The 27,276-nt window shown below is 37.8% G+C and overlaps 2 protein-coding genes across 6 annotated transcripts in view; both read right to left on the reverse strand.

Annotated features, from left to right (window-relative positions):
- The window catches only part of GAS2L3 (growth arrest specific 2 like 3), a 38,740-nt gene extending 36,022 nt beyond the window's left edge, over positions 1 to 2,718 (reverse strand). The window contains exons 1-2 of one of the 3 annotated variants that reach the window (XM_032346631.1): positions 2,626 to 2,718; positions 2,166 to 2,295 (exon numbers count right to left, since the gene is read on the reverse strand). The gene's annotated coding sequence lies outside the window, so the exon portion shown is untranslated. Of the gene's footprint in view, positions 1 to 1,977; positions 2,051 to 2,165; positions 2,296 to 2,564 lie in introns of those variants that run through there. The other 2 variants (XM_032346632.1, XM_032346634.1) reach the window with 2 other exon arrangements.
- Positions 2,719 to 9,896: 7,178 nt separating this feature from the next.
- The window catches only part of NR1H4 (nuclear receptor subfamily 1 group H member 4), a 64,871-nt gene continuing 47,491 nt past the window's right edge, over positions 9,897 to 27,276 (reverse strand). For all 3 annotated transcript variants that reach the window (XM_032346638.1, XM_032346637.1, XM_032346636.1), the window contains 5 exons: positions 27,077 to 27,175; positions 26,649 to 26,748; positions 22,788 to 22,934; positions 12,571 to 12,684; positions 9,897 to 10,510 (listed from right to left, as the gene is read on the reverse strand). In XM_032346638.1, coding sequence (XP_032202529.1) covers positions 10,272 to 10,510; positions 12,571 to 12,684; positions 22,788 to 22,934; positions 26,649 to 26,748; positions 27,077 to 27,175 — 699 coding nt within the window. In that variant the 3' untranslated portion in view covers positions 9,897 to 10,271. The remainder of the gene's footprint in view (positions 10,511 to 12,570; positions 12,685 to 22,787; positions 22,935 to 26,648; positions 26,749 to 27,076; positions 27,176 to 27,276) is intronic.

Below are 27,276 nucleotides of genomic sequence, written 5' to 3' on the forward strand. Positions count from 1 at the left end.
AGTAAACTATAACAATACATATTAACCTTAATCCTTTACTACCCTCCTCAATAGTTGGCTTGAGAAAAATTATTGAAATAACTGAACTTTCTTAACTCCAAACTTGAGATTTACAGGGGGTTGGGGAGAGGATAATAGAAGAGTGCTGCATAGTAAAAATACAGTGAATACACCAAAGCTAAATACAAATTAGGAAACATTACTTCTGAACTGGTGAATTCTCCAAACACCATTAGACTCATTTAGTTTTTAGTAATAGCATGTATGTTGCTGACATTCTTCTCTTATCACACACTTTGATCTACCATCACAAATTATTTCTTACTATTTTTTTTATTATGAAGTATTCAAAAATAAAACTATACATGGCAGAAATGAACCTGTGCTATACAAACAACTCTGTGCAGATAAGTTATGTAACACTAGGAATATAAATGAAGGGCAGTGTGACACACACAAAAAACGGGGTGGACTGAATACTGAGTGGACTCAGTAGGTTATTTACTTTCTCTGAGCTTAAGTTTCCTCACCTATAACGTGCAGATTACACCAACTACATTACAGGATTACTAACATTTATACATTATATACATATACTAACATTTAACATTAATATAAGTAAAGCACCTAAAACACGTACCTGCACCATCTAGGTAATAATGTGTTTGATATATAGCAACAATTACTATTTTTAGTGCTTACAGGTATTAAATTAGTCAATGAATAAGAACTCATCACTATCTTTACCACTACCTTTACCTGCTGTGCCTCTCAGTCCTTTGGGTGTAGCTTGAAACTTAATCCAAATTAAACAGCAAGAAATAATAATAGCTATATCTCAGGCACTGTACTAAATCATTTACGTGGATTACTTATTTCATTTAATCCTCATGACAATCCTCCCATCAATAAGGCAGGAACTATTGTTAACTTTTTTTTACAGATTAGGAAATTTAGGCTTAGAAAGATTAAACAATTTGCCTAAGGCCATACCCCTGGTAAACCTGATTTCAGAACCTGCATGCTTAGCAACTTTGCTATGTTAAAAAGAAATATTACTTTTAATTCAATAATGTCAAAATAGCAGACACCTACTATCCAAAGCTGTTAAGGAATTTTTGAAACAGATGAATCAGACAACTTGTATCAGAATATATGCTAGAAGATTCTCATCAGTTTCCACTTTTTCATTCAAATCCAACCCAATCCCCTCCCAAAGAAAATCTGAGGTGGCTAGAATTCCAATTCCTAATAATTTAAATTCCAAGAAATGTGATCACATAGCAGCTCACCAACTGCTTATCTTCTGATAAAGTAGTTGTCAGCGCTCTTCACGCGAGCAAAACAAAACCCAAAGTGTGACTTGGACTATGCCTGCAAAAAACCATCTCTTCACTTAAGGACTGGATCAGCAACTCCGCCATGCATACCACAGCACTCTTAAATCCGTAAAATTCAACTTGAAAAGATTAGGTAGGAACCAGGAGTGACTGCATCAGGAAGGACACCTTCCAAGAGCTTCCCCAGATTTCCAGGGCAATCTACAAGCCTTCCCTTCCTTTTACCCCACAAGGCAGTCCTCCAAACTAAGGGATGCAGCTGGGAAAGCAAAGCCCTGCCCGGACTGGAGAGAACAAATAGGGAAGAGGCTGTAAACTTTGCCAGAGGAGAAAATGAACGTCTGTGTCGTTCTCTTTCCAAGGTCTATGAATTTATTAATTCTTCCAAAAGGTGGTGTTGAGGAATCAAGTGACCCTATATGCGCCGGGCGCTTGCGGAGAAGGGTGCCCCTGGAGACCTTCAACTAGCTTCAGGTTCTGATCTCCCTCTCGTTTTCTAAAGCAGACCAATAACGGCTTGACACCTCTTCCCCAGCCTACTACGTCCGCACCTGCTGCCCCCCCCTCCCCGCCCCTGCACACCTGTTGCCCCTCGCGCCGCACCAAGGTGGGCAAGACGGGGCAGGCAAAACGTCACCTTGACAGCCCCAGGGACCAATCAGAGGACGCGGCTTCCGCGCCGGGCCAATCGCAGAGCGTCTTGGATTCCGCTCCGACTCGGCGGAGCGCCGGGGGTCCTCGAGCCCGCAGACTGAGGCGCGACAGCCCCAATAAGAGGAGGAAAGGCTCGCGAGGAAAAGAGAAAGCAAACAGGGAAGTACTCACGCGCCCAGGCGCGGAACGGTCACTTCTCCCTGCGGGGTGACATCTCGGTTCAATCTGTGCGAAGCCGGCACGCCCCTGACCAACCGCCGCCGCCTCCGCCTGGGTCTCCGGTCTCGCCGCGGTTCGCCGCCTGTTTCGAAAGGACCAATCAGAAGGCGGAGGGAGGGCGTGGCTGGAGGCCCCGCCCCAGGCCGCAGGGAGCACGCGACCCGCGCGCGCGCCTCAGTCAGCCGGGGCGCCCCGCCTTCCACCCCTTGGAGCCTTCCAAGTCTGTGGCCAACCCCGCTTTTCATGGAAAAGGGAAGTGGCTTGGTCTCGAAGCAGGTCCCCCCCATCTGGCACCCCGTCGACATCAACAGCCCCGAAATTTGTCCCGATGGGCAGAAGAGGTGAATCAACCTCGCTTGTAAACATCCTGGAGAGCTGCCGGGTAGAGTACAAGGGTGCTGCCGGGTCGTACCCAGATCTCTTAAGAGCCCCTCCCAGCTGTAAGCCGCTGGAGATCCGGCTGCAGTGCGGGCGCCACGGTTTCCGGAGACAAACTGTCACCCATAGGAATAGGAGTCCGAAGCAGAAATCTTCCCGAGAGAGAGGTCCCTCCCCCTGTGAGGTTCGGTGTTGAAAGATGGAGAGCTCCCGGCCACAACTGGAAGCAAACAGGATGTTGGCTCTTACTTCAGGAAACCCAAGAGACGGGGGCGGGGGGGGGGGGCGGTAAAAAAATTCACCTCATCACAATGAGGGATGCTTACTAGCTCGGAGGGTTGAAATCGAGCAGAGACTGGACTTCAGTGTAGCAATAAAAAGGTCCGATAACTGCAACTGTAATGTGACTTGTTAATAGTTGGGTGGGGGGGAGGGGTCAGTAGTCAAAAGCCTGGAGGCCCAGACCCTTCCCTTCTAGTTCGATTTGGTCAGATCATGTCACTTCTCTGGCCCTCAGTTTCCCATCTGTAAAATGAGAGCGTTGATGTAGAATGATGTTCTCTCTCTCTAGAATTTCTTCTTTCCTTCACTCATCAAAATCAATGAGAATGGGGAGCCTGAGTGGCTCAGTCCTTAAGCGTCTGCCTTTGACTCAGGTCGTGATCCCCAGGTCCTGGGATCAAGCCACGTGACGGGGTCCCTGTTCAGTGGGGAGACTCCTTCTCCCTCTTCCTCTGCCTGTTGTTCCCCCTACTTGTGCTTGTTCTATCAAATAAATAAAATCTTAAAAAAAAAATGAGACTCTGCTGCTGCATTGCTGAGGAGACTAAAATGAAGAAGACAATGCCGCCCTTTAAAGTGCTCAGTACCTTGGTAAAGGTTTAATGGAGGTCTGCAAAGAAGGGAACACCTGACAGTCTTGGAAGGTGATGGTCAGAGGTTTGAAAGGTGCTGAGTTTTTGAAGGATGGTTAGGAATCTTGCAAAAGCAAGGATAATTGGGAATAAGGAGCGCCTTCCAGGCAAAGAACACATGGTTCCAGAGATGTGAGAGCACCTGGAATGTCCTGGGAATAGTAGTTCTTGAAAGACTGAAGACTGGAGATTGGGAGGTAGATCAAGCTGAAAGAGTAGGCACAGATGAAAGGTCTGGTAGGTGCTGAGGAGTTCAGAATTTTTCTTGCAGTTATTTGGGATTGGTTATCAAAAGGGAATGATATGATGGTGTGTTTTAGAAAAAAAATTTTTTTCAAGGATTTTTGAAGAATAGAGTGAGATTGGCAACAATTCCAAAAACTAGAAGTTAAGAATTATCTAAACTAAATTCAAAATGGATGGAGAGGACGAGGTCTCTGGAGATACCCTGAGAAGCTGACTTATCTGGACTTAGTAATCATGTGATAATTGTGCCAATCTAAGGAACACAAGGAAAACAACCATCGGAAAAGAAAACCGCACTTTGGTTTGGGGTGTATTCAGGTTGAAGTGCGAGAGGAACATGCAGGTAGAGGGGCTCAGAGGGGTTTAATTGGTTGGTGCAGGAGATACAGATTTGAGAAGTTAATTCAACAAATATTACTGAGTACGTGCCCCACACCAGACTCTATCCTAGCACAGGGTCCTGTTCTCACAGAGTTGACATTCTGGGGTAGATAAGAGGGTCATCCAAAACTGGACATATTCAGGTAATTGAACCTAAAGCCCTATAGTGGGCCTTCCTTTTTTACTGCAGTTGATCCCAGAAGCCTTTGGTGCCCCTGGGTACAATAAATCAATTTTTACCTATTGTTCAAATAAATATATGTTTTATAGTGTTTCTGTTTAAAACTAAGGACAATTTATCATATTACTTCATATAGACAAATTTCAAGGTGGAGTTGTAGCTTTAAATTGGGCTTTACCTAATATCAAAATCTGTACACTTCTCTACAGAAATTTAAGAGTTGTTTGATGAGTCATTAGTTAACTATATTTTCTTACATGCATACTGTGTGCCTAAACATTTGAATACCACTTATTAAAAATTGAAAGATGCTATACTTATATACGTATATAAACTCTCTCTCTCTCTCTCTCACACACACACACACACGCACACACACCCCACCTAATATTTCTGAACTATTTACTGAAACTTTGACTGAAAGGCATTTTATGCTTGCTTTCATTTTATTCTCATTGTCTGTGTAGTTTGTCTTGGTAACTTCTGTACCTTATAAACATACAAAACAGGAGGAAAATGAATCTGCAACCAAAAAGTCCAAGCAAATCACTTTTATTTAAGTCAATATCCCTCACTGGTTAAATGTGTACATTGGGTGAGGAGTTCCTTCTAAATTCTTTGATTCTTGTTGATTTTCCCTTCTGTATTATAAATAAGAAAGTTCTCTTATGCTTTCTTAACCTCATTTTTACATTAGTTCCTGGTTAGTACCCCACTCCTTAAGTGAACTCACCATCTTACCTATCTTGATTTTAACACTACAATTAGTAATTGAGAGTTCCACCTAATGAGGTGAAATCTACTTTCATGTGTAGGTTTTCTAATTGGTGGTTAGGTTAATAGCTATATTTTAGAGGTTCTTACTTTACTTGAAATTGCCATGGTTGCAACATGCAGAGCAAGTTTCACCGGCCTGTTTTCATCAGATGATAAAGTCTATCAGTTATGGCTTTGCCAGAATTGTGAAGATGTGCCCCATTTTAAGAAAGCACCATGCCTGGAAATCTAAATATTAAGTTATTACATTAGGAATAATCACTTATCTGACTAATCAGACAGAAGAGCCTCTCAAAATCATATACCCCTTCGATGTAGAGATATGATTTGGCTTTTTCACAGCCCTGAAAGAATGCTCTATTGCTTTAAAACATACTGTAGTTACAAAAATAAACCCAAAATGTATTAAGGATTTAAATGGAAGACCTGAAGGGCGCCTGGGTGGCTCAGTGGGTTAAGCCTCTGCCTTCGGCTCAGGTCATGATCCCAGGGGCCTGGGATCGAGTCCCGCATTGGGCTCTCTGCTCAGCAGGGAGCCTGCTTCTCCTCATCTCTCTCTCTGTCTGTCTCTCTGCCTATTTGTGATCTTTCTCTCTGTCAAATAAATAAATAAAATCTTTAAAAAATAATAATAATAAATAAATAAAATAAATGGAAGACCTGAAACCATAAGACTTCTAGAAGAGAGAACAGACAGTAATTTTTCTTACATTGGCCATAGCAACATTTTCCTAGATTTATCTCCTGAGGCAAGGAAAACAAAAATAAACTATTGGGACTACATCAAAATAAAAAACTTCTGCACAGTGAAGGAAACAATAAAACTAAAAGGCAACACACGAACTGGGAGAAGATATTTGCAAATGACATATCTGATAAAGGGTTAGTATCTGAACTATATAAAGAACTTATACAACTCAACACCAAAAAAATAATCCAATTAAAAATGGGGAGAAGACATGAACAGACATTTCTCCAAGTAGACATACAGGTGGCCAAAAGACAATGAAAAGGTGTTCAACATCACTCATCATCAGGGAAATGCAAGACCGCAGTGAGATATCACCTCACACCTATCAGAATGGCTGAAGCTGTGATGCCTGGTTGGTTAAGTATCCAACTCTTGATTTTGGCTCAGGTCATGATCTCAGGGGTTGAGATCATGCATCAGGCTCCATGCTGGGTATGGAGCCTGCTTAAAATTCTTTCTCCCTCTCCCCTACCTCCTCCCCCAAAGCCCCCTCTCTTTAAAAAAATGGTTAAAGTAAAAAAAGCAAAGAACCACAAGAAATACAAGAAGCAAAAAGTGTTGGCAAAGGTGTGGAGAAAAAGGAATTCTCATGCACTGTTAGTGGGAATGCAAACTGGTGAAGCCCCTGTGGGAACAGTATGGAGGTTCTAAAAATATAACTACCATATGATACAGTAATTACACTCCTGGGGATTTACTCAAAGAATACAAAAACACTAATTTGAAAAGATATATGCACCCCTATGTTTATTGCTGCATTATTTATAATAGCCAATTTATGGAAGCTGCCCAGTTTCCTTCAATAGATGAATGAATAAAGAAGAATGTGATAGATGATAGATGATAGAGAAATAGATAGGTAGGTAGACTATATATATATAAATATACATATATATTTATATATATAGATATGCATACACACACACACACACACACAGTGGAATATTACTCATCCATAAGAAAGAATGAAATCTTGCCATTTGGAACAACAGGGATGCATCTAGACAGTATAACGCTAAATAAAATAAGTCAGAGAAAAAACAACTATCAGATGATTTCACTCATATGTCGAATTTAAGAAAACAAATGAACAAAGTAAAAAGAGACAAACCAAAAAATAGATTCTTTAACTGTGGAGAACAAACTGATGGTTACCAGAAGACAGGAGGGTGCGGGGTTGGGTAAAATAGGTGAAGGGGTTTAAGAGTATACTATTCTTTTTTTTTTTTTTTAATTTATTTGACAGAGAGAGATCACAAATAAGCAGAGAGGCAGGCAGAGAGAGAGAGGCGGGGAAGCAGGCTCCCCGCTGAGCAGAGAGCCCGATGCAGGGCTCAATCCCAGGACCCTGGGACCATGACCAGACCGAAGGCAGAGGCTTTAACCCACTGAGCCACCCAGGTGCCCCAAAGAGTATACTATTCTTGAGGAGGAGCACTGACTAATATGTAGAATTGTTGAATCATTATATTGCACCCCTGAAACTAATATAACACTGTAAGTTAAGTATACTGGAATTAAAAAAAAGAAATAGTTCTTGATTGATTGATTGATTGATTTTTTTTGCTTTTGATGGTTTTTTTAGTTGTTTTGTTCTGCATTTTGTGGCTGCCGCTGCTGTTGCATTTAATGCCTTGACATTACTGAGTGTCAGTCTATGGATTATACCTTGTATGAAGTTTTGGATAAAATTTGGGGGCAACAGAGGGCTTGAGTAATTCATAACTAAACTACTCATTCACCTGATAATTTATTGAGAACCAACTACATTAAAAACAATATTAAGCTTATCTTAAAGAAATCTTGCAGATTTATATTAATATAAGTAAGTCAATATTATAAAACTTTATAACAACAGTTCTAATTAATAGTAAAGTATTATATGTATGTAGTGAATTGAATACTGTCTCCCCTCCCCAAAATTCATGTCCATCTGGAACCACAGAATGTGACCTTATTTGGAAATAAGGTCTTTACAAATGACCCCCTCCTCAATTTTGATAATTTGCTAGTATGGTTCATAGAACTCAAGAAAATGGTTTACTTACTGTTACTGGTTTATTATAAAGGGCACAACTCAATAATAGCCAAATGGAAGAGGCATGGTGTAAGGTATGGGGGTGGGGGAGAGGACATGAGCTTCCATGCTCTCTCCAGCACACTGCCCTCCCAGCACCTCAATGCGTTCATCAACCCAGAAGTTCTCCAAACCCATCATTTAGGTGTTTTTATGGAAGATCCATTACATAGGCATTATTTGATTAAATACTTGGCCACTGGTGACTGACCTCAATCTCTGGGATCATCTTTTTTTCCTCAGATTCTGGGAATGGGGCTGAAAGATGGAGCTCTCTAATCACAGGGTTGAGTACTCTAGCAATCACCCCCCATGCTGAAGCTTCATAGTCCCACCCCCATCACTTGTTAGTAAACTCGGGCCCTTTGAAAGGAGCTGTTATGAATAACAAAAGATGTTCCTTTCACCCCTATCACAAAATTCCAAAGGTTTTAGAACCTCTGTGTCAGGAACTGGGGACAAAGAGCCTATATATATATATATATATATATATATATACATATATATATATATATATATTTGTAATTTTATCACAATTAGTTTTCCACACGAGAAGCATATTATTTACTATTATAAGGTCTTCACTATGTGAATAAATCCATAGCTACACTATAAACTCTTAGCTGTGTCTACAGAGCCCCCTCAGTTCCAACTCAATTCCCATCACTTTCCCTGCAGATGCCTTATAATTTGGGCAACACCGACCCACATTCAGGTCCTCAAACTAGATCTCCTCCTTCAGGCATTCAGAAATTGATTTCTCCGTCTGAAGTGTCCTTTCTTTACCACCCCTCTCCCTTGGTGGGCCTGCAGCTTCCCACTTTTCATCATTAGCTCAATCCCTAGAGATGGTAGTTGCTGGTATCTTCATCTCACCCTGGTGAAACTAAGGGTCAGAAAGGATTGTGCTAAGGGTGATCCCTCTCCAGATTACTTGTTCTTTGTCAACAGCTGCACAACTCAGCAGCCTCTGCTTTTGCTCCTGCTGCCCCTTTCACCTTGAATCCCCTTTCCTCTCACCCTGATCCAAGTCTTGAATACCCTTCCAAGCCCAAGGGAAAGGTCACCTCCTCCATGAGACTTGCCCAGTGACCCCATAGAACTTGCCGCTGCACATCTTTGTAAACCCCTCCAGGCAGTTACCGTGTCCCTGTAGGCATCTTGTAATTAGCAAGGACTCAAGTCTTCCTCTCCTATCAAATGGAATACAATGAAAGCTAGCTCTACCTTATTCCCTCTTTTACTATATTTAGGACTTTGAGGTTGCTCTAATATTTTAATACAAAAAATCTTTTTGCATGCTTAGCTAGCTCCATTTTCTCTGATTCCAGGAGAAGGGAACATACAAGCCCATTACATACAGAGGGTATTTTATTGTATTCACCAAAGACTAATGGGGAGAAGAATGCAACAGTATAACAATGAATGAAGGAAATGAACTAATTCCTGCTTTGGGGGAAGTATACAACAGCTGTGCACCCAGCTGTAGGTTTGTTTTCCAAAAACAAAACAAACCAAAAAAAAAAAAAAAAAGAGAGAGAGAGAGAGAGAGAGAGAGATTAATTATAAACACTGAAGCCAATAGCGAATACTTTTAAGAGAGAAAAGGGAATATCCCGTCAAGGGAGTCTTCCGCATTTGAAAATGCTACTTCAAGACTCTGCCTGTGAAAGGGTTTGCTTGAGGAAATGCTTTATGTGAGAATCATTAACTTTTCTGTATATTATCTCCTTGAACTTCAAAGAAAATGAACCAATCCAAGGGCTATTACAAATAAATGAATATTCTCCAGGACTTCTCCAGGGATGAGAAAAACACCCTCTGTGTTGTGAGAGTTTATCTTTTTGTAAATTACCCTTCACCCACCCACCCCCCCACCCCACCTCCCAGATACACACTGGGCCCCTTAGGATGTGATTCACCATTTAAAGAAATGAGTTTGTATATTTTTCAAATTTTGTTCCAGAAGAAAAGCCTGTTGCCATTATGTTCAGTTTATTGCCAAAATTGAAACCAGCTCTTTGATAAAATGTATGCAAATAAGGTAAGATAAAGAGCAAAATGAAATCTTCCCTATTTTAACAGATAGAGGTAAAGAGTGATCCATTTAGTTAGGCAAACAGGGCATGCCGGTTAAACGAAAGATTCCCTGAAGCCTTATAAAATACAATGTAAAGAAACTCATTCTATCTAGCTCTATATTTACAACTGTGGAAGTTATGGAATTACTGCATAAATATTTGTCAATATTCTTGTGTGAGACCAGGTACAAATGAAATAAAAGAAAGTTGTACATCAAATTTATATTATGAGGAAAATCAAGAGCTAGATGCTGTTGCCCCTGCAGTGTTCATCACTGCACATCCCAGATTTCGCAAAGAAGTGGGGTAAACTTGTGGTCATTTACTCTCCAGGACATCAGCATCTCTGCGTGGTGATGATTAAATGTCCGCAGCTCAGTCAAGCGACCCAGGAGACAGGCAAAATGTTGAGGATTTTCGGGCTGATAAATCTTACACAACTTCTGGAGCACATCAAGCAGTGGTTCCTGGAGCTTCTCTACTGCTTCTCTGTCCTTTATGTATTGTCTGTCTGTTTTGAGGTTTAAGATAAAAAGACAAAATTAAAGAGTGGGGAAGTATTAATTTGGCGTAACTGTAGCAACAGTAACTTGCTTGCAATGTAAATGTAAGGGCCTATTTATCCAGAGTGGCCCCACCCAGGTTAAACAGCCATTTTGTTGTTTATGCAGTAAAACTTAAACTGACCCTGCCCCCCCCTTACTTAAAAGCAAGTCCAAGAAACCAGTCCCAGGTAACAAAACCCAAATACAAGGGTGGGTCAGGTCAGGTGGAGATAACAGCCCGAATGCAGGGATGAGTCAGGTCAGGTAGAGACATCCAATCAGTAAAGCGTGCATAAGGTCTCCCTAGCTACCAAGGAGTCGGGCCCCACCTTTTGGGCGCCAATTCTCACCAAGGTGATAGGCTAGTTCAAATGTCTACTATAGGGTAAATTGTAATTCAATTGGTCACATATGTGTGACCTAGCATGACTGTGCAGCTTTCTCTGTGTGTTACAATCTCACTCGCCATCTGTGTGTGGCCAGGCCCAACCACATAGCCTTTTCTCTATAAAAGTTAGTCTGTGAGGCAGGGAGGGGTCGCCCTATCTGTAAGGTCTGTTTGATGGTTGGTTTGATTCTTGATGCTTGGCACAAAATAAAGCTTTGCTTGACCTTCGCTCTGTATCAGTCTCGCTCCTTTGACCATGGACCCATTATTGGGGGACCCAACAATGTTAACCAGTAAATGATTGTATATCAATATGATGGAGACATATATTACAACAAATTTTACTGATATATATATATATATATATAAATTTTTTTTTTTTTTGAGAGAGAGAGAAAGAGAGAACACATGCGTGTGCACACAGGAGGTAGGGGGAGAGGCAGAGAAAGAATCTAAGGAGGCTCCACGCCTAGCACAGAGCCTAACAGGGGCTGGATCTCACAACGCTGAGATCATGACCTGAGCTACAATCAAGAGTCAGATGCTTAACCAGCTGAGCCACCCAGGCATCCCATTGCTAGTATAATTTTTAATGACATGGGAAAATAAACTTAAAAAAAAGACAATATGTGCTCTATTGTGTTAAAAAGTATGTAATTCCGTTTAGGTTCCTGTTCAAATATCAAATCCTATAGCAACATCCTGCTGCCACTTTCTTTCCTTATATCCTCACCTTTACATATATATAAATATATATAATATAAAATATTAATATATAATATAAATATATAATAAAGATATATAAAACATATATCTTTATATATTTTATATAAATATTATTTATAAATTTTATACTATATAATTATAACTTAATATATAAATTAAATTATATATAAGTATGTATTATATAAAATATATACTTACATATTTTATATATTATATAAAACAAAAATTATATGAAAATACATATATAATTATAATATGATATATAAATTAAATTATAAAATTTATAATCTATATTATATATATATTTAACATTACCACCTCCTGAAAATTATTTTTGTCTCCTCATTCGTTATCTTTCTCACCCTATTGGAATGCAAGCTCCATGCAGCTGTCTCCTGCCTGTTTCTTTACTGTTGTACCCCCCCCCCCCCCGTGTTTGGAACCATGTTTAATGCATGGTATGTGCTCAAAATGCAATTATTCAATGAACGAGTACTATGTTTAGAATAAAGGTTGAGAAGAACTACACTGAAATATTAACAATGATTTCATTTGAGTGGTGGGATTACAGGCCATTTTACTTTTTCTTTGCACTGCTGTGTCTTCCAGATTTTCTTTAAAGAAACATTATTACTATTACATTGGAGAGGGAGTAGAACAAACAAATGGCATAAAAATAAAAATGTAGCAGGCACCTGGGTGGCTCAGTGGGTTAAAACCTCTGCCTTCAGCTCAGGTCATGATCCCAGGGTCCTGGGATGGAGCCCCACACGGGGCTCTCTGCTCAACAGAGCACTTGCTTCCCTCTCTGTCTGCCTCTCTGCCTACTTGTGATTTCTGTTGTCAAATAAACAAATAAAATCTTTTAAAAAATAAATAAATAAATAAATAAAAATGTAGCAACAAAATTACCTGGAGAGAGGATAACAATTGCCGTAAGCAGAGCATACTCTTCTTGAGTCATTTTCAATTCTGCAACACTTTTATAAAAACTAAACATAGGTGTTATGTATTCATCAGAGATACCTATGGTGGAAAGATGAAAAATTGCAGAGGCATAACAAAATTTTTAAATGAAAAAAGTGTAGAACTATAGACACCTTGTATACACACACACGTTAATATTTATGCACAAATGTATAAATAATGACTGTATATTATGGCTCCAGTCAAAGGCAGGTCATTGCAAAGAAGGTCAATTAACAAAATCCTCAAAATATCACCTAATCAGTGATTTATGTGTTCCTAATTTCAGCAGTGCCTTTTTTTTTTTTTTCCATTTACTTGAGAGAGAGAGAGAGAGAGAGAGCATGAGCAAGAGGAGTGGCAGGCAAAGGGAGCAGGAGAAGCAGGCTCCGCTCTGAACAAGGAGCAATGTGGGGCTCGATCCCAGGACTCTGGGATCATGACCTGAGCAAAAGACGGACACTTAACTGACTGAGCCACCCAGTTGCCCTCAGCAGAGCCTTTGTTTCAGTCACAACTATTCGCCAGTAAATGACAATATTCTCAAATTGCCCAAAGAATCTCCCAACCATTTTCTAGATATGGTTTAATCTTTTCAATATTAATATCTATAATCAAGGTATAGGCAGCATCTTAAACAAGGAACAAAAAATTGTTGTTCCTAAGTCCAGAGGTATAAACATCTTCATTTAATACATCAGCTAGGGTTCTTCTCAGAGTTGCATTGCCTACTAGGGCATGGGTACTTAGCTGTTCTCTTCAAAGTCAATACATCCAAAATCAAAAATATCATGTACAGAACTAAACTCCCCATCTTCCTCCAAATCCATCCCCTTCCTCAATTCCCATTCTCAATTACTGATACCTTCACCCACCCAGCTGCCCCTGCCTGACAACTGAGACTCAGTCCTCCCTCTTAACTCTGGCAGGTGTGAGTCCTATGATTTGACCTGCTACCTCTCCCTGGGTGCTCTCTCTTCTTTCTGGAATTGATTTTGTTTAAGTCCTTCTTTCTTTTCATTTGGATTACTACACCTGCCTCCTCATTGGTCTTCCTGTCTTCAGTGTAGTCCCAGAATCTTAACATTTAAATCACATTTTGTCTCCCCAATTCAGTCTTCCTAATACCCTATGAGATCTAGTCACCAAGAAGTTAGATAATTCGCCCAAAGACACACAGTTGGTGAGAGGTGGAAGCGGGATTCGAAACTAGCAGGCTCCAGAGTCCTGGCTCTTAGCGGTCACTAAGCTGCCTGACCTTTCTATCACACAGCCTTTACTCCATCCATGTTTAGCTACTCAGAACTTTCTAAATAACTCACATTGCCCAGTTTTCACATTCTCTCTACTTGGAATAGTCTCCTTCTCCTTTATCTAGCTGGCACTTCTTCATAACTTAGGACTCCTTTGTGTCACTTCCTACAGTCTTTCAACGAGTATTAATTCTGGGTCTGTTCTGTGCATGGCTCCACTCCAGAAGAGCTGTGACTAAGGAATTACAGAGAAAAAAAGAAGGAGGAAGAGGACAAGGAACAGGAGGAAGAGAAGGGGAGGAGAAGGAGAAGAAGAAAAAGAAAAAGACCATGGGAATTAAAAAAGAGAGAGAGAGAGAGACTGTGATGTGATTTATGGATGAATTAAGATGAGGATGAATTTCCCAGAGTTGGTCCACACAAAAATGGACTGCTCTATTCCATCTCCAACCAGACCTGGAGCCATACAGCTTTGGCCAAACCAAACCAGAATGCAGCTGGATTCCAGACCCTAAAGAGAACAATTTTCATATAATATTACGCTTCACAGAATCAGAAAGTCCAAATCCTTGCCTTTAGAATAATCTAAAGAGTCTTCCGGAACTGAATCCCTGGCCTTTCTCTCTTTTTAGTCCAAATGCCACACTCTTCTTTCCCCTTGACTTTTGATTCTTTAATCGACCCCAGGGGGCTCTCTTAACAGTAGTGTCTTTGTTAAGCAACTTGGGTATTGCATCATGTGTGAGATTCCAGCTTTTACAGATTGAGCTGAATACCCACAACCAAACTAGACACAACTTAAAATCCAGAAGGTTGAAGATTGCGAGCCTGGGAATATCAGTCCTGGTTAAGAATTAGTGAGGAGGTTAAGAGTTAGTGAGCCAGCTCAGTTTGAAATCTGATCTATGACTCCATGTTGGTCACAATACTTAAATTCTATAAGCCTCAGTGTCTTCATCTGTGAAATGTGAATTATAACAATAGCATTATATGAGATAATATATGTGGAGTGCTTAGCATAATGCCTGGTTGATAGCAAACCCTCAATGAATGTTAGCACAAATACTATTATTGTTATTTAAGAAATTAGATCAATGTTAGTTCATTAATTCATTTTTATCTCAGTTTATCTCAATTTTAGTTAGACAGCTCATTTACTTTTGTGTTTACAGAGCTATGTTTTTGTTTTATTTTTACATTCTGGACCTCCCTAGAGATTAATATAAATTGGCTGATCAGTGATCTGCTTCAGTGTTTTTCTAAAACACTGAAAACTTGTTAAAGCTAAACTAAGATCTATATTTTCCTGGTAAGGATGTTCTTTTTTACTTTAAAAAAGAAAAATGGCAGTCTTTAGGCTTTCCTCAGCATTCAGGGACTACACCCATCATTTGTGGCTACCTGAAATAATAACTCATGCTATATTTTAAAATAGCATACAAAGATTGATGATAATATTAAAGGTGGTTGATTTGAAAATATTTAATTTTTAGAAAACATATTTGACTACCTAATTTCCTATTTTGTCTTTCTAAATACCTCTAAATACCTAAATACATTAACCTTACAAAAATGTTACGTCCATTAGTTATCTAACTATAGCTAATACTTTTGAGGAAAAAAGAGGTAAAGATATTTGTTATGATTGTTTATATTGTATATATTGTACAAGCTAACAGTGAATATAGTGAAAATATAGAAAATAGTAGAATTAAAAATAATTTCTTATAGCATAGATCAAATATAAATCTGCTTTTAGAATTGAAGTTAATAATCAGAATTAACTGGAGCACCATCAACAAAGGGGTACTTTAAGTTTTATGAACCAGCAATTTCTAACTTAGGAAATGTAATAATAATATCATTCCGAAGGGGCAATCTTTTCTTGTTTTCCTGCCTCCTCCTTTCTGGAGATTTAAGTCTGTTTCATTTTTTGTTTCTATACCCAATTAGCTGATTTTTGGCCACAAGGTGGGGCTATTTTCTAATTTAACAACAAAGACTACTATGGAAAAGGGCATAGTTGTTAAAAAAAAAAAAAAAGTGTGTCTCTGCTTCTCTGTTTCTTGTTTTACCTTTCTAGAGAAAGAGGTATGTAACTGAACAATTAATTGTTCAATAATCAGAAACAGTCAGAGAAAAACTACTTGATAGAATCAACTCTATGCTATTTTAAGTTATTTTGAATTGTAAATGTCTTTTATTTCCTAATTAAACTTCCAAATTTTAACTGGGGACAAAAAATAAAGCAGAGGGGGTGCCTGGGGCAAAAAATAAAGTAGAGAGCGGGTTAAAGCCTCTGCCTTCGGCTCAGGTCATGATCTCAGGGTCCTGGGATCAAGCCCCACGTTGGACTCTCTGTTCTGCAGGGAGCCTCCTTCCTCCTCTCTCTCTCTCTGCCTGCCTCTCTGCCTAGTTGTGATCTCTGTCTGTCAAATAAATTTTTAAAATCTTAAAAAAAAAATAATAAAGCAGAGGGATGTGTGTATGTGATACAAGATAGTATATAAGACAACATTCCTGGTATTTTAAACACCTCTATCTGATTTATTATAAATGATGGGATCAAGATAGACCAAGAATCTTACTAAAAATGATGCTTTTTGCTCAAAACCATGTAATTTGACATTTTCCTAGAAAGGGCACCACCCCACAGCATAGAAGTTAAGGTATAAGTCTCTGACGTGCCCCACAAACAATGTTTGCCTTCCACTTTCCTTACAAAATTCTCTCCATCCCAGTAGTTTCCCTATGAGGTAATGACAGAAACTCTTGGTTCCTGGAGCCGAATTACATCAGTCTACACTTCTCTACCTCTCCTCCCCTCCAGTGCCATGGCCAATGTGCTATTGCAGAGGAAAAGATGGAAGCCTCAGCCCAAGGTCCAGCCACTGTTGGTATAGTCAGCAACAGTACAATTCTGGCTACTGAGGCAAAGGGGAGTCTACTTGGGAGGTCTCAAGAAAGATTTCTATATTCAGGAAGGGGTCATTAATTTCCTTTCTTAAGTTTCTTTTTCCTTTGGGCACTGTTGCCCCTGGATGTGATGCCTGGAAATGCTGTGGCCAGGAAGAGAATCAGCCTGAGGGTAAAGCTAATACACCAAGGATAGCAGAGCAGAAGTTTTGAAAAAGACCTGTCTTTCTGATAACCTGCTGAGCTCCTTCATTAACCAATTCTGCTGCCACCCTTCCTCGGGGTTTCTCATTTGAGCTAATGTCCTTACTTTTTAAGCTATATTGAACTGGAGCTAATGTCCTTACTTTTTAAGCTATATTGAACTGGATTTTCTATAATCATCAGCCAAGGGCATCCTAACAGATAGTTCCTCAAACAAATAAGATACATTTTTAGTCTTCATGCTTTTTTGCTTGAAATATAAGGCAGGATCCCTATTAGGCTAGGACACACCACTCAGGTTTCAAGACAACACTCAAATTTTGCTTCCTCCGTGGAGCTTTCCCTGTCACAGTGAAGCAAAATTAGTTGTTTTCTTCTCTACGTTCATTTCTATGCATGTATCACAATTCATATCTCTCCTTCCCAATGGAGTGTGAAATACCAGAAAAAAAAACTATGAGAATAGGAACCAACATTGTACTCCCTGTGCCTGACACACTGCCTGACTACTTAAAGGTGCTCTACTCAGTAATCAGCATCCTGCTGGAGACATGATAACGATGAACAAATGTTTGTTAAATTGGGCAATATTCTGTTTTGTTAGTTCCTTGTGACAAAGGTGACATAGTTGTGAGACATCATGGGGGCAAGGGATGCCCTTAGGACATGGAAACATTCTCAGATGTTAAAAGCTTGGACCCTAACCTCTATTTCAACTGCCAAATTCTACCCTGTCAGTCATTTGTGCCATGCTGTTGGCCTTAAGTTAAAAGTTGCCATCAAATTAGCAATTCAAAAAAATAACTACTTTCAAAATAAAATATATTTGAAATATTTAATAAATAACGTGCTTCCCATTAGTCCTAGTGGCTAAAGGTTATGTGGCTAAATTATATTTCACTGGTGCTTAGGAGTTGCCAGGGTTTGGATCGTCAGCTTCCAAATCATCTCAACAAAATTCACCAATTTTTGTACAACAGCAGTGCCCCAGGCACTGTGATAATGCTGGGAATAACCTTCTAGCAGTCAACAGATTAATGGAAGAAACAGATACATAAATAAATACATATTGTCCAATACTGGACAAGTATAAAAGGCTTATTGAATACAGCTGAGAGCCAATGAAAATGCTGACTCCTATATTAATTTAATACTTTCTTTTATTTTGAAAATGCCTTTTTCCTACAGATTGAACCCCCATTTGTCTATGCCAAAATTACATAATCAATTTGAAAAGCAAAATGTGGTGTTAAGGGCTCCAAATTTTGATTTATGCATTTTACTTTTCTTATAAATATTCTGTTATTTGTTGTTAACATTTCCAGCCCTTTCTTCAAAGTCAGTATCTCAACTGACAATCAGCTTACATCATCCTCTTTAGAAAAGTTAGTTCTTAGAATTGTTTCCATTTGTAGCCAAAGCTAAGGCAATGAAATTATGTGTAGTTAAAAAGCAGAAAAATAAGTAAGGTATAGAGTACACTTGACCATGCTACCATAAACCAGCTACAACTCCATCATGCTGATAAGGATCTCTCATTTCTCTGATCTCCCTGATTCTATTCACTTTAGCATTTACCTAAAGCCAATTTCAAATAGCTAGCTGCTCCTTATATGTTCCCTCTCAACCAAAGGGCAGGAACTGTGTTTTACTAGGTCTTTGCATTCCCTACTAGCGGATAGTATAGCAAATATTACACCATGGTGAGTGACAGGTGCAACATATAGAAAGAGCACTGGGTTTTGAGTTAGATCAACTGCATTCATCTCCTGGCAATCTGCTGATTAGCTATGCAACACTGTGCAGGTCAATTAGCTTCTCTAAGACTGTTTCCTCATCTATAAAACAGGAGTGTAAAACCCACCTTTGGGGACCATTGAGAATATACGTAAGATGATGTGTATATAAGTGAACAACTGCAAAATCCTAAGATATACTGTCATCCTGATAAACACTTAGGGATTGAATATTTCATTTATGTCTGTTATGGGAATAAAAAAAAAGCCAAAAAAATATGTTTCAGAGGTTATATTTGAAGTTAACAGAACAAGTTTCATGGTCTGTGGAAAGTTATTGCTAATTTCCTTAATGTTAAAATGTAAACTCATTCAATGTTAGCAATTTCAGTGCTGTCATATTTTATGGTATCATATGATTATTTCTAGTTTTAACAAATATTTCAGCTTTAAAACCTAGTTTGCATAATAGTACATTAGAAATAATATAATTGAGGCACTAGAATTATATAGAAATAACCCAACCACAAGTTATGTCAGATATAATATTCTGAAGCTTCAATTAATATAAATAAGCACTATAGCTCTCATTAAGTAAATGTATCTCAGGAGACAGTACTTTTGTGTATGTAATTGGGATTTAATAATAGCAAACAAAAGAGTACAAATTTGAAGAACAAGAAATTAAATTTCACATTATATTCTTTAAAGAGTTCTGTAGGCATAGTCAGGGCAACTTTGAGACGCTATGTTTCTCTAGAATTAAATGTACAATAGGAGAATGTGTTATATTTGCATAAGAATAAAAAGTTATTCTGAAAGGTCATCTTGCAAGATCAGGTTTTTATGTGGTGTGTGGAAGAGGCAATGCTCTGAAAATCCACTGGGAGAAGCAAATTCATAAATATTAATAAATGGAAGCATCATTATAGATAATAAAATATGAAGCAGAATGTGAGTTTCGATGGTTTTTATTGTCACAATATGTGGTTGATGTTTGGGTAAAGTAATCTATTTATGAACCAGAGACACACGTAGTTATTTATATAGTTTGCATTCTAGAAAACTTCATTCTGGAACTTTTCTGAAACTTGCAAAATCACAAGTTCTGAAACCTACATTAATCAAGCAAGTTTTTTTCCTATTTTTTACCTGTTTTTAACCTGCAAGATCCTCACCATTTCTCACCTAGTTATTGCATTGATTTCCTTATAGACTTGTCTCAATCCCTGTAAAAGTTCCTTCATATCACTGCTTGAAAGACCTTTCTACAGTACTTCTATGGTCATGTCATATGTGCTCAGACCATTACAAGACTCCTCATTATACAGGAACTACACTAATCTATTTTTGTGGTGTTCAAGGTCCTTAAAAATCTAGCATTATTACATTTCACCTTCAGAAATACTGTTTTTCAGCAATGTCACAGTATTTGTGGATCCAACACATGGATGCTCTCACACCTCCACATTTTTGCACTTTATATTTCTGTATTACTATTTAATGGCTATAGCTGTTGGAGTACCCTTCTCAGACTTTTGTGGCATGATGAGTTCACAACAATCCTCCATGGTTCACTTGTCAACTTTGTAAGCCTTTTCTGACTCACCATGTAGACTCAGGGAAGCCAAGCACATCTTTCTGCTTCAATTTCATTTTGCATATCCATCCCTCATAGTCCCTATTACACTGCACATTGTTTAGGAATTCTTAACTTATACATCTTCCCCATTAGTTTGTAAGCTCCCAGGGGACAGAGATCATAATTCCTCACCTCCATACCTCAATAATTGTGCAGTGCTTGGCACAAATCAAGTATTCAATGTATACTTGTTGAATAGAAAGATCTCCTTTATTATGCCTACTAATTAGTAACTCATTTCCCCCTCCTACTCAATGGGCATAAATCTTCAGTTAAGTGAGATGAATATCTGCTCTACAACATTATACCTATAGGCAACAATGGTGTATGGTACACTTAAACTTTTGCTAATAGTGTAGATCTCATGTTAAGTGTTCTTATCACAATAAAAAAAATCAAGATACTTCAGTAGCTGCCCAAGTGACTGGTTAACCCAACAATCAGAAAAACTGATTGGTTAAGAACTAATTAGAACTGGATGGTACTGTGGAGGTTACCTGATTCAACCCTTCTCCCTTACCCCCAGCTGCCTGGACAGATGCACAGATGAGTGAACACACACACACACACACACACACACACACACACACCACTACATTCCAGAAAATGTAAAATAAAATCTGTCCAGAACCAGAACCCATATTTCTTACTAATATACTGTCTTTTAAAGGGCGGAAATCTCCGACAATGTATTTCTCAGACTCTTTCCCTTCTCTTCATTTCTTCTGGGAGCACATTCTTAAAACCTCTTGCCTCCTGAGAGGCGTCTCCCATCCTGGTTTATCCTAACATTGCTGGCAGATTTGTAAAGCATGACTGGCATTTTTCCTCTCCTGCTCAAAAATCTTTAATGTCTCCCTGTTTCTTAGAAAATGAAGGATAAATCTTTTAGCCTAGCATTCAAGGTCCTCAACCATTTGATTCTGACTTCTAAAAAATTCCATTTCCCTTTGACGTAACCTTTAATCTAATCAAACTCAAATATTCATTCTTCTTTGTGTGTATAACCTGAACTCCCCTGCCTCAGTCCTTTGTTTCTGCTGGTCCTTCTCTCTTGTACCTCCACTCTGAATAGTCACATAAAATATCATTTAAGGCCCAGCTTGCCAATGAAATCTTTCCAGAGCCTTACCAACAAGACGTCACCCCATCTCATTTCTCTTCCACATTTTATTGTAACTATCAATGTACAGATCACATCTCCCTACTAGACTATAAGCTTCCTAAGAGAAGAAAGATGCCTGATTCCTCTCACTACCTCCACAGTGTCTTGCCCTTAAATATATGTTAAACTAATAAATTAGTGGATTTATTTGAATAATGAATGCATCTTTGTAAAAGGTGTATCCTTTAAATCTAACAATGATGATAATTATGCTTTCAGTGTTTAAAGAAGAAAACACAACAATTATGGGATGGCTGTTTTTTTAAAAAATTATTTTCAATTATTTTCCTTATATTGCAAATGCAGAAGTTCCTAAAAACTTTCCTTCCAATCTCTACTCTAAATCACTAATTTTATAAATATTTAAACTTGTTCTAGTAATTCATAAAAAGATAATACTTTGGGAAGAAAGGATCTCGAGCCATCATTTCATCTCATTCATCCCTTTCCAATCCATATATAAAGTCTCTCAGGTAAATGAAAAGTTATACTATTTTAAGACTCAGATTCTAAGATAAATAGCACAGAATTCCTGGAAATTCATTCCAATATCTCTTAGTGCTTTCTGTCCCAGTATTCCTCTGTAATAAGTTCAACTCATACTATTATTTCATTTTGTCTCTTGAGAGACAGTGTAACATAGTAGTTTAGACACAGGGCTTCTAAAGTCAGACTTCCTGTCTGTCGATGGAAAAGTTATTAGGCACTCTCTGTGTCAGTTTCCTTATCTACTAAATTTGAATAATAATAGTACTTATTCAGAGGACTTTGCAAGGATTTGATGAAATCATATATGTAAAGTATTTAGAACAGTGTCTAAAACCTAGTAAATGGTGTATAAATGTTGCTATTAATAGTTCCTTTTATTTTACTTTGAATAGAGATAGATAATAGTTTGATCCATGGTCATTCATACGTGAAGGTTTTGAACAAATGAATCTTTTTTGGACTGAATAACCTCAGCTCCTGTATGCTGTTTTTATCAGACTAGTTTTCTAAACTTTAAAAAAATTTTTTCCTTCGACCTTTAATCTTAATATAGAGCAAAGAGTATTTTTAGTATTTTGCTAATACAAGGATTTTTGAACCAACCCTCTAAAGGCCTCATCTATTTAACACGTATCTTTTTAGAGCCATTCTCCATACTAATCACAATGGGCACATAACTTTCCAAGACGCCTATCTTGTGGGATGTACAAATTCTTACTCGCAGGAACAAACTCTTTACCATTAGCCAAATCACTTACCACTCTTCCGAATTCTTTCTTCTAATAGGTCAGCATGTCCAGCTGGAAGTTTCTTATTAAAAATCTCAGCTGAACGCAGGAACATAGCTTCAACTGCAGACCCCTTCAGCAAAGCAATTTGATCTTCATGGTCCAAAGTCTGAAATCCTGGATGAAGATGATAATCAAATCAGTGTGAGGGAATTGTGAATTCTATATAACAGTATTTCATCATCGTTATCATTCCCATTGATAAAACATTTCCATAAAGTGATTTTATAATTGTTTTAAGGGTGGGTAGTTTGAGTCATTAAGTGCTTATTTGTTCTCTCCCAAACAGATGTTGACTTTTATCTTTATTGAGCAGAATTTGTTGAAAAAATTGGGTAAAAAAAGATGTCAGACCCACACCAAAAATACATATTATGGCAGAGCAGAGATCCAGATGAAGCAACCCTCAGAAATTAGAAGCAAACAGATACTCTTTGAGCCATTATATTAGTCGCATCTGGTGTCTTGGAGTTAACTCTGCAGAATGGAAGCATCCACAAAACAGAAAAAAATCTTCAGGGGCCCTGGGGTAGCTCAGTGGGTTAAAGCCTCTACCTTTGGCTCGGGTCATGATCCCTGGGTCCTGAGATCGAGCCCCACATCAGTCCCATGTGAGGCTCTCTGCTTGGCAGGGAGCCTGCTTCCCTCCTCTCTCTCTCTCTGCCTACTTATGATCTCTCTCGCTGCCAAATAAATAAATTAAAAAGGAAAAAAAAGAAAAAATTTTCACATATATCCAGACATTTAAGGGGTTATTTGTCTGGCTCATTAGTCAATCTGGAGAATGGGGGAATTTTCAAAAAAAATTAATAAAACAATCAAGATCATGTTAAGATATCTGCTCTGAGCTCAGCACTCTATCTATCATACAGGGTAGAAAAAAATTAGAGAAATATGGGAATGAGTTGATAACCTGAAGGAACATGTCCATATCGTAGCTTATATGCCATAGTCCCCAGCTACCTCTCTGACATCACTTCTTCCTCCTCCTTCCCCTCACTGACTGCACTCTAGTCACATGACCCTGGGCTCTACTATGAGCATGTATGTTGTTTTGCCTCAAGGGTAAATGCCCTTCCCCAGCTATCCCCATGTCTCACTGTATACAGACATGTACTGTATGCAGATCTCTGCTTCAAGGTAATCCTACTAAAATAATATTCCCCAGAATTTGCTGGTTCCTACCTGCTTTATTTTCTATTCATAGAGTTTACCACTACCTCACATAATAAAATTATTCATATTTGCTAATTGTCTGCCACATCTAATAGAGTATAAACTTCTTGGGGTCAGAGACTTTGCCGTTCTCTTCATTTTTGTATTCCCAGTGCCTGGCACATAATTGACAGCCAAGAATTACTTGTTGAATAATTAGATAACTTAATAAATGGGAAAACAACACAAGCTCCTATACACATGTATACACACACACACACACACACACACACACACAACACATATAAAAATAAACTAACATCATCAGGGTCCAAATGGCTTAGAAAAGTATTAAATAACAGTGGACGTTTAGAAAAGAGAGTAATATGAAGGATTAAGAATCACTATCTTGGTGAATTGAAAAGCTCCTTTTGAGGACCGGAGCCAAGCCTGCAGGGTCTCCAGCACCCTGGACAGTGCCTGGCACAGCTTATGCTTAATGAACTACAGATGAAACAATTCATCTATCTTTCACAAAAACCCTTTCATTTTTGGAGTTACAGCACTATTATTACTATTTATAATAATGCCATTTCCATTATTTTTGTTAAAATATTAATTTTAACTATATTGTTACTATTGCTAAAATTTTTCTCAAGAGTTTTGTGTTTTTTATTTCCTTCTGTATTTTATTTTTTTCCTTTTTAAAAAGTTTTTAAATATTTTTCATTTTTTAGAAGTTTATTCTTAAGTCATCTCTACCCCAAATTTGGGGCTCAAACTCAAAACCCCCAAATCAAGAGTCACATGCTCTCTCCACTGAGCCAGCCAGGTGCCCTTGCTTTACCCATTAAACATACATTAACTGTACTCTTTCCTCCCCTCAGGAACTAGTCTAAGCATGGGGAATAAAAAGATGTGTCAGTTATTGCTGTTGCCTTCAGATAAGCTACATTCTATGAAGAAGAATTTTTTCTTCAATTATTTTGTGGTTCAAGACCAACAGACAATTTGAACTGAAAAACTCTCTTTTCACAAACAGCCAAAAACATTATATTTTTCCTTTTCTCCCAATTCCTCCTCCCACACTTTCCACTCCAGTATACACTTGCTTTTGATCAAGCCTGCCCTAATTAGCATATAACAAATTAAGTCCTTCTTTTGTTGTTAATAAAGAAATGAGAGAATATTAATGTTAAAATGATAATGAACACTTTCTCCTCACATTTTATGAGTTTTATGTAGGCTTATATCTATCCATGACACTTTAATAAAATAACTGCATAATGTCAGCAAAAGAAGACAAATTAGCCTAATTAAAATCTTACATCAGAAGTTACCTTCTGTAATTTAATATTACAAGGTTATGCTCTTGTACAAGGTATTAATTATACTCTCCTAGATCATGGAATTCTATTGTACTAATATATTTTTAAAACACTGAAACAACTTAAATGTATTGGCTTAGATAGCATTGGTAGTATTGTTGGAAGAATTGGGAAGCTGGGAGACAAGAATCTTGAATTCCAGTTTCTGTATTGGCACCATCCCAATGACTATGAATAAGTTCCTCTCCCACATTTCACAAATAAAATTTTTCATTAAGTACTGTCAATTTTTGCATCTCTCTTCATTTTGTTTTCTCTTCAGTCTCCCACTGCTGTTGTTTTATTTCAAGCCCTCTGCCTTGACCTCTGCAGTAGCATCCTAAATGACCCCTCCTCCTTGATCCCTCCCTATTCAAATCCATCTTATATAAAACTGATCAAGTCATATCTATATAACATAAATCCATAACTTTCCTGTCAACACAAACAACAACAACAAAGAGGCACCAAAAGCTCTCTACAATCCAGGGAATGATGATTAAATTCCTTAGTTAGGCCCTTATCAGTCTGGTACCAACCACATTATGTCTAACCAAGGAACCCACCACATTATGCTGTAATCCCATTAAATTTTCCTCTTTCATCTCTAAAAATCCTATTTTTGTTTATGCCTTATATTTTATATTTTCACAAGCAGGTTTTTCAACTTGGAAGTTTCCTTCTCTTCTGTGCCACCAAAAAAACTGCTTTATCTTTTTAAAAATTTTTTATTAATTATTTTTATTAACATATATTATTTGCCTGAGGGGGACAGGTCTGTGAATCATCCGGCCTACACATTTCACAGCACTCACTATATCCCATACCCTCCCCAATGCTTTATCTTTTAGACCCAATTAAAATATTGTTTTCTTTGAAGTCTCCCTATCTTTCTCAGATACAATTAACAACCACTTCCTCTCTGTTCAAACAGCACTTTGTATATAATTGTTTTTATTATAGCCTTTCTTTAGACACCCCCTTGAAAGTAATAGCTAGGTACTTAGCATGAAATAGGTATCAACAAATGTTTTTTAAATGAGTAAATGGACGAATGACTAATCTGTAAAGTCTCAATTTCTTAGTTTATCAATTCAGAAGAATTATTATATATGATTTCACATATCTTATGTTCTAACACATGAAATAGAACATGAAATGTTCTAACATTTCATGTCTATAATTGCTAGACACATTAATTTAAATCGGATGTAAAATAATCCCTACTTTACAATAAACAGAACTGATTCTCTCAATGTCACAAGAATATTGCACAGTATAACAAAAAAGTATCTACATATAAAAATACCTGGCAGTTTTTTTGTGAATTCTACAAGAATCTGTACATGACTAGTTGCCATTTCAGTTAAAATGAGAAAGTTTTCTTCTGCACTGAATTCTTCTTTCAACTAAATTTTAAGGAAAAAAAATCAAATGATTAATAAGTAGATAAAAGGATAAATAACACAAAATCATTAGACTAAAGAATGAGATTTAGATAATACAATTTAAATTTCAGTTCATATTTTTCAGATTGCCAGAGAACAATTACTATCACGTAGACAGATATGAGACCTCTTATTCTTTGTTCAATGCTGCTAAAAGTTTAAACATATAAACTAAATTCTCAGCTATAATCATTTAGAAATAACAAATTCATATATAAATTCTATCTCCAAAATACTAAAAGCTCCAGAAAACATTAACTTTAAACTATTTTCAGGTGTTTGTACATACAATTTTATTTGTTATTTCCTGAGGCATCCTCTGTTTGCTATATGAATCCATAATATAATGCAGAAGATTCTGTTGATCTGGGGTGAGTTCAGTTTTCTCCTACACTGGCAAAAAAATAAAAGGTGTTAGGGAAGGTGGTTATAAGGCATCTTTCATATATGTGCATCCATCTGGAATAAACTAATTTCAGAAATTGTTGA

The sequence above is a fragment of the Mustela erminea genome, chromosome 6, assembly GCF_009829155.1.
Source record: "Mustela erminea isolate mMusErm1 chromosome 6, mMusErm1.Pri, whole genome shotgun sequence".
In the NCBI taxonomy this organism is placed as follows: Eukaryota; Metazoa; Chordata; class Mammalia; order Carnivora; family Mustelidae; genus Mustela; species Mustela erminea.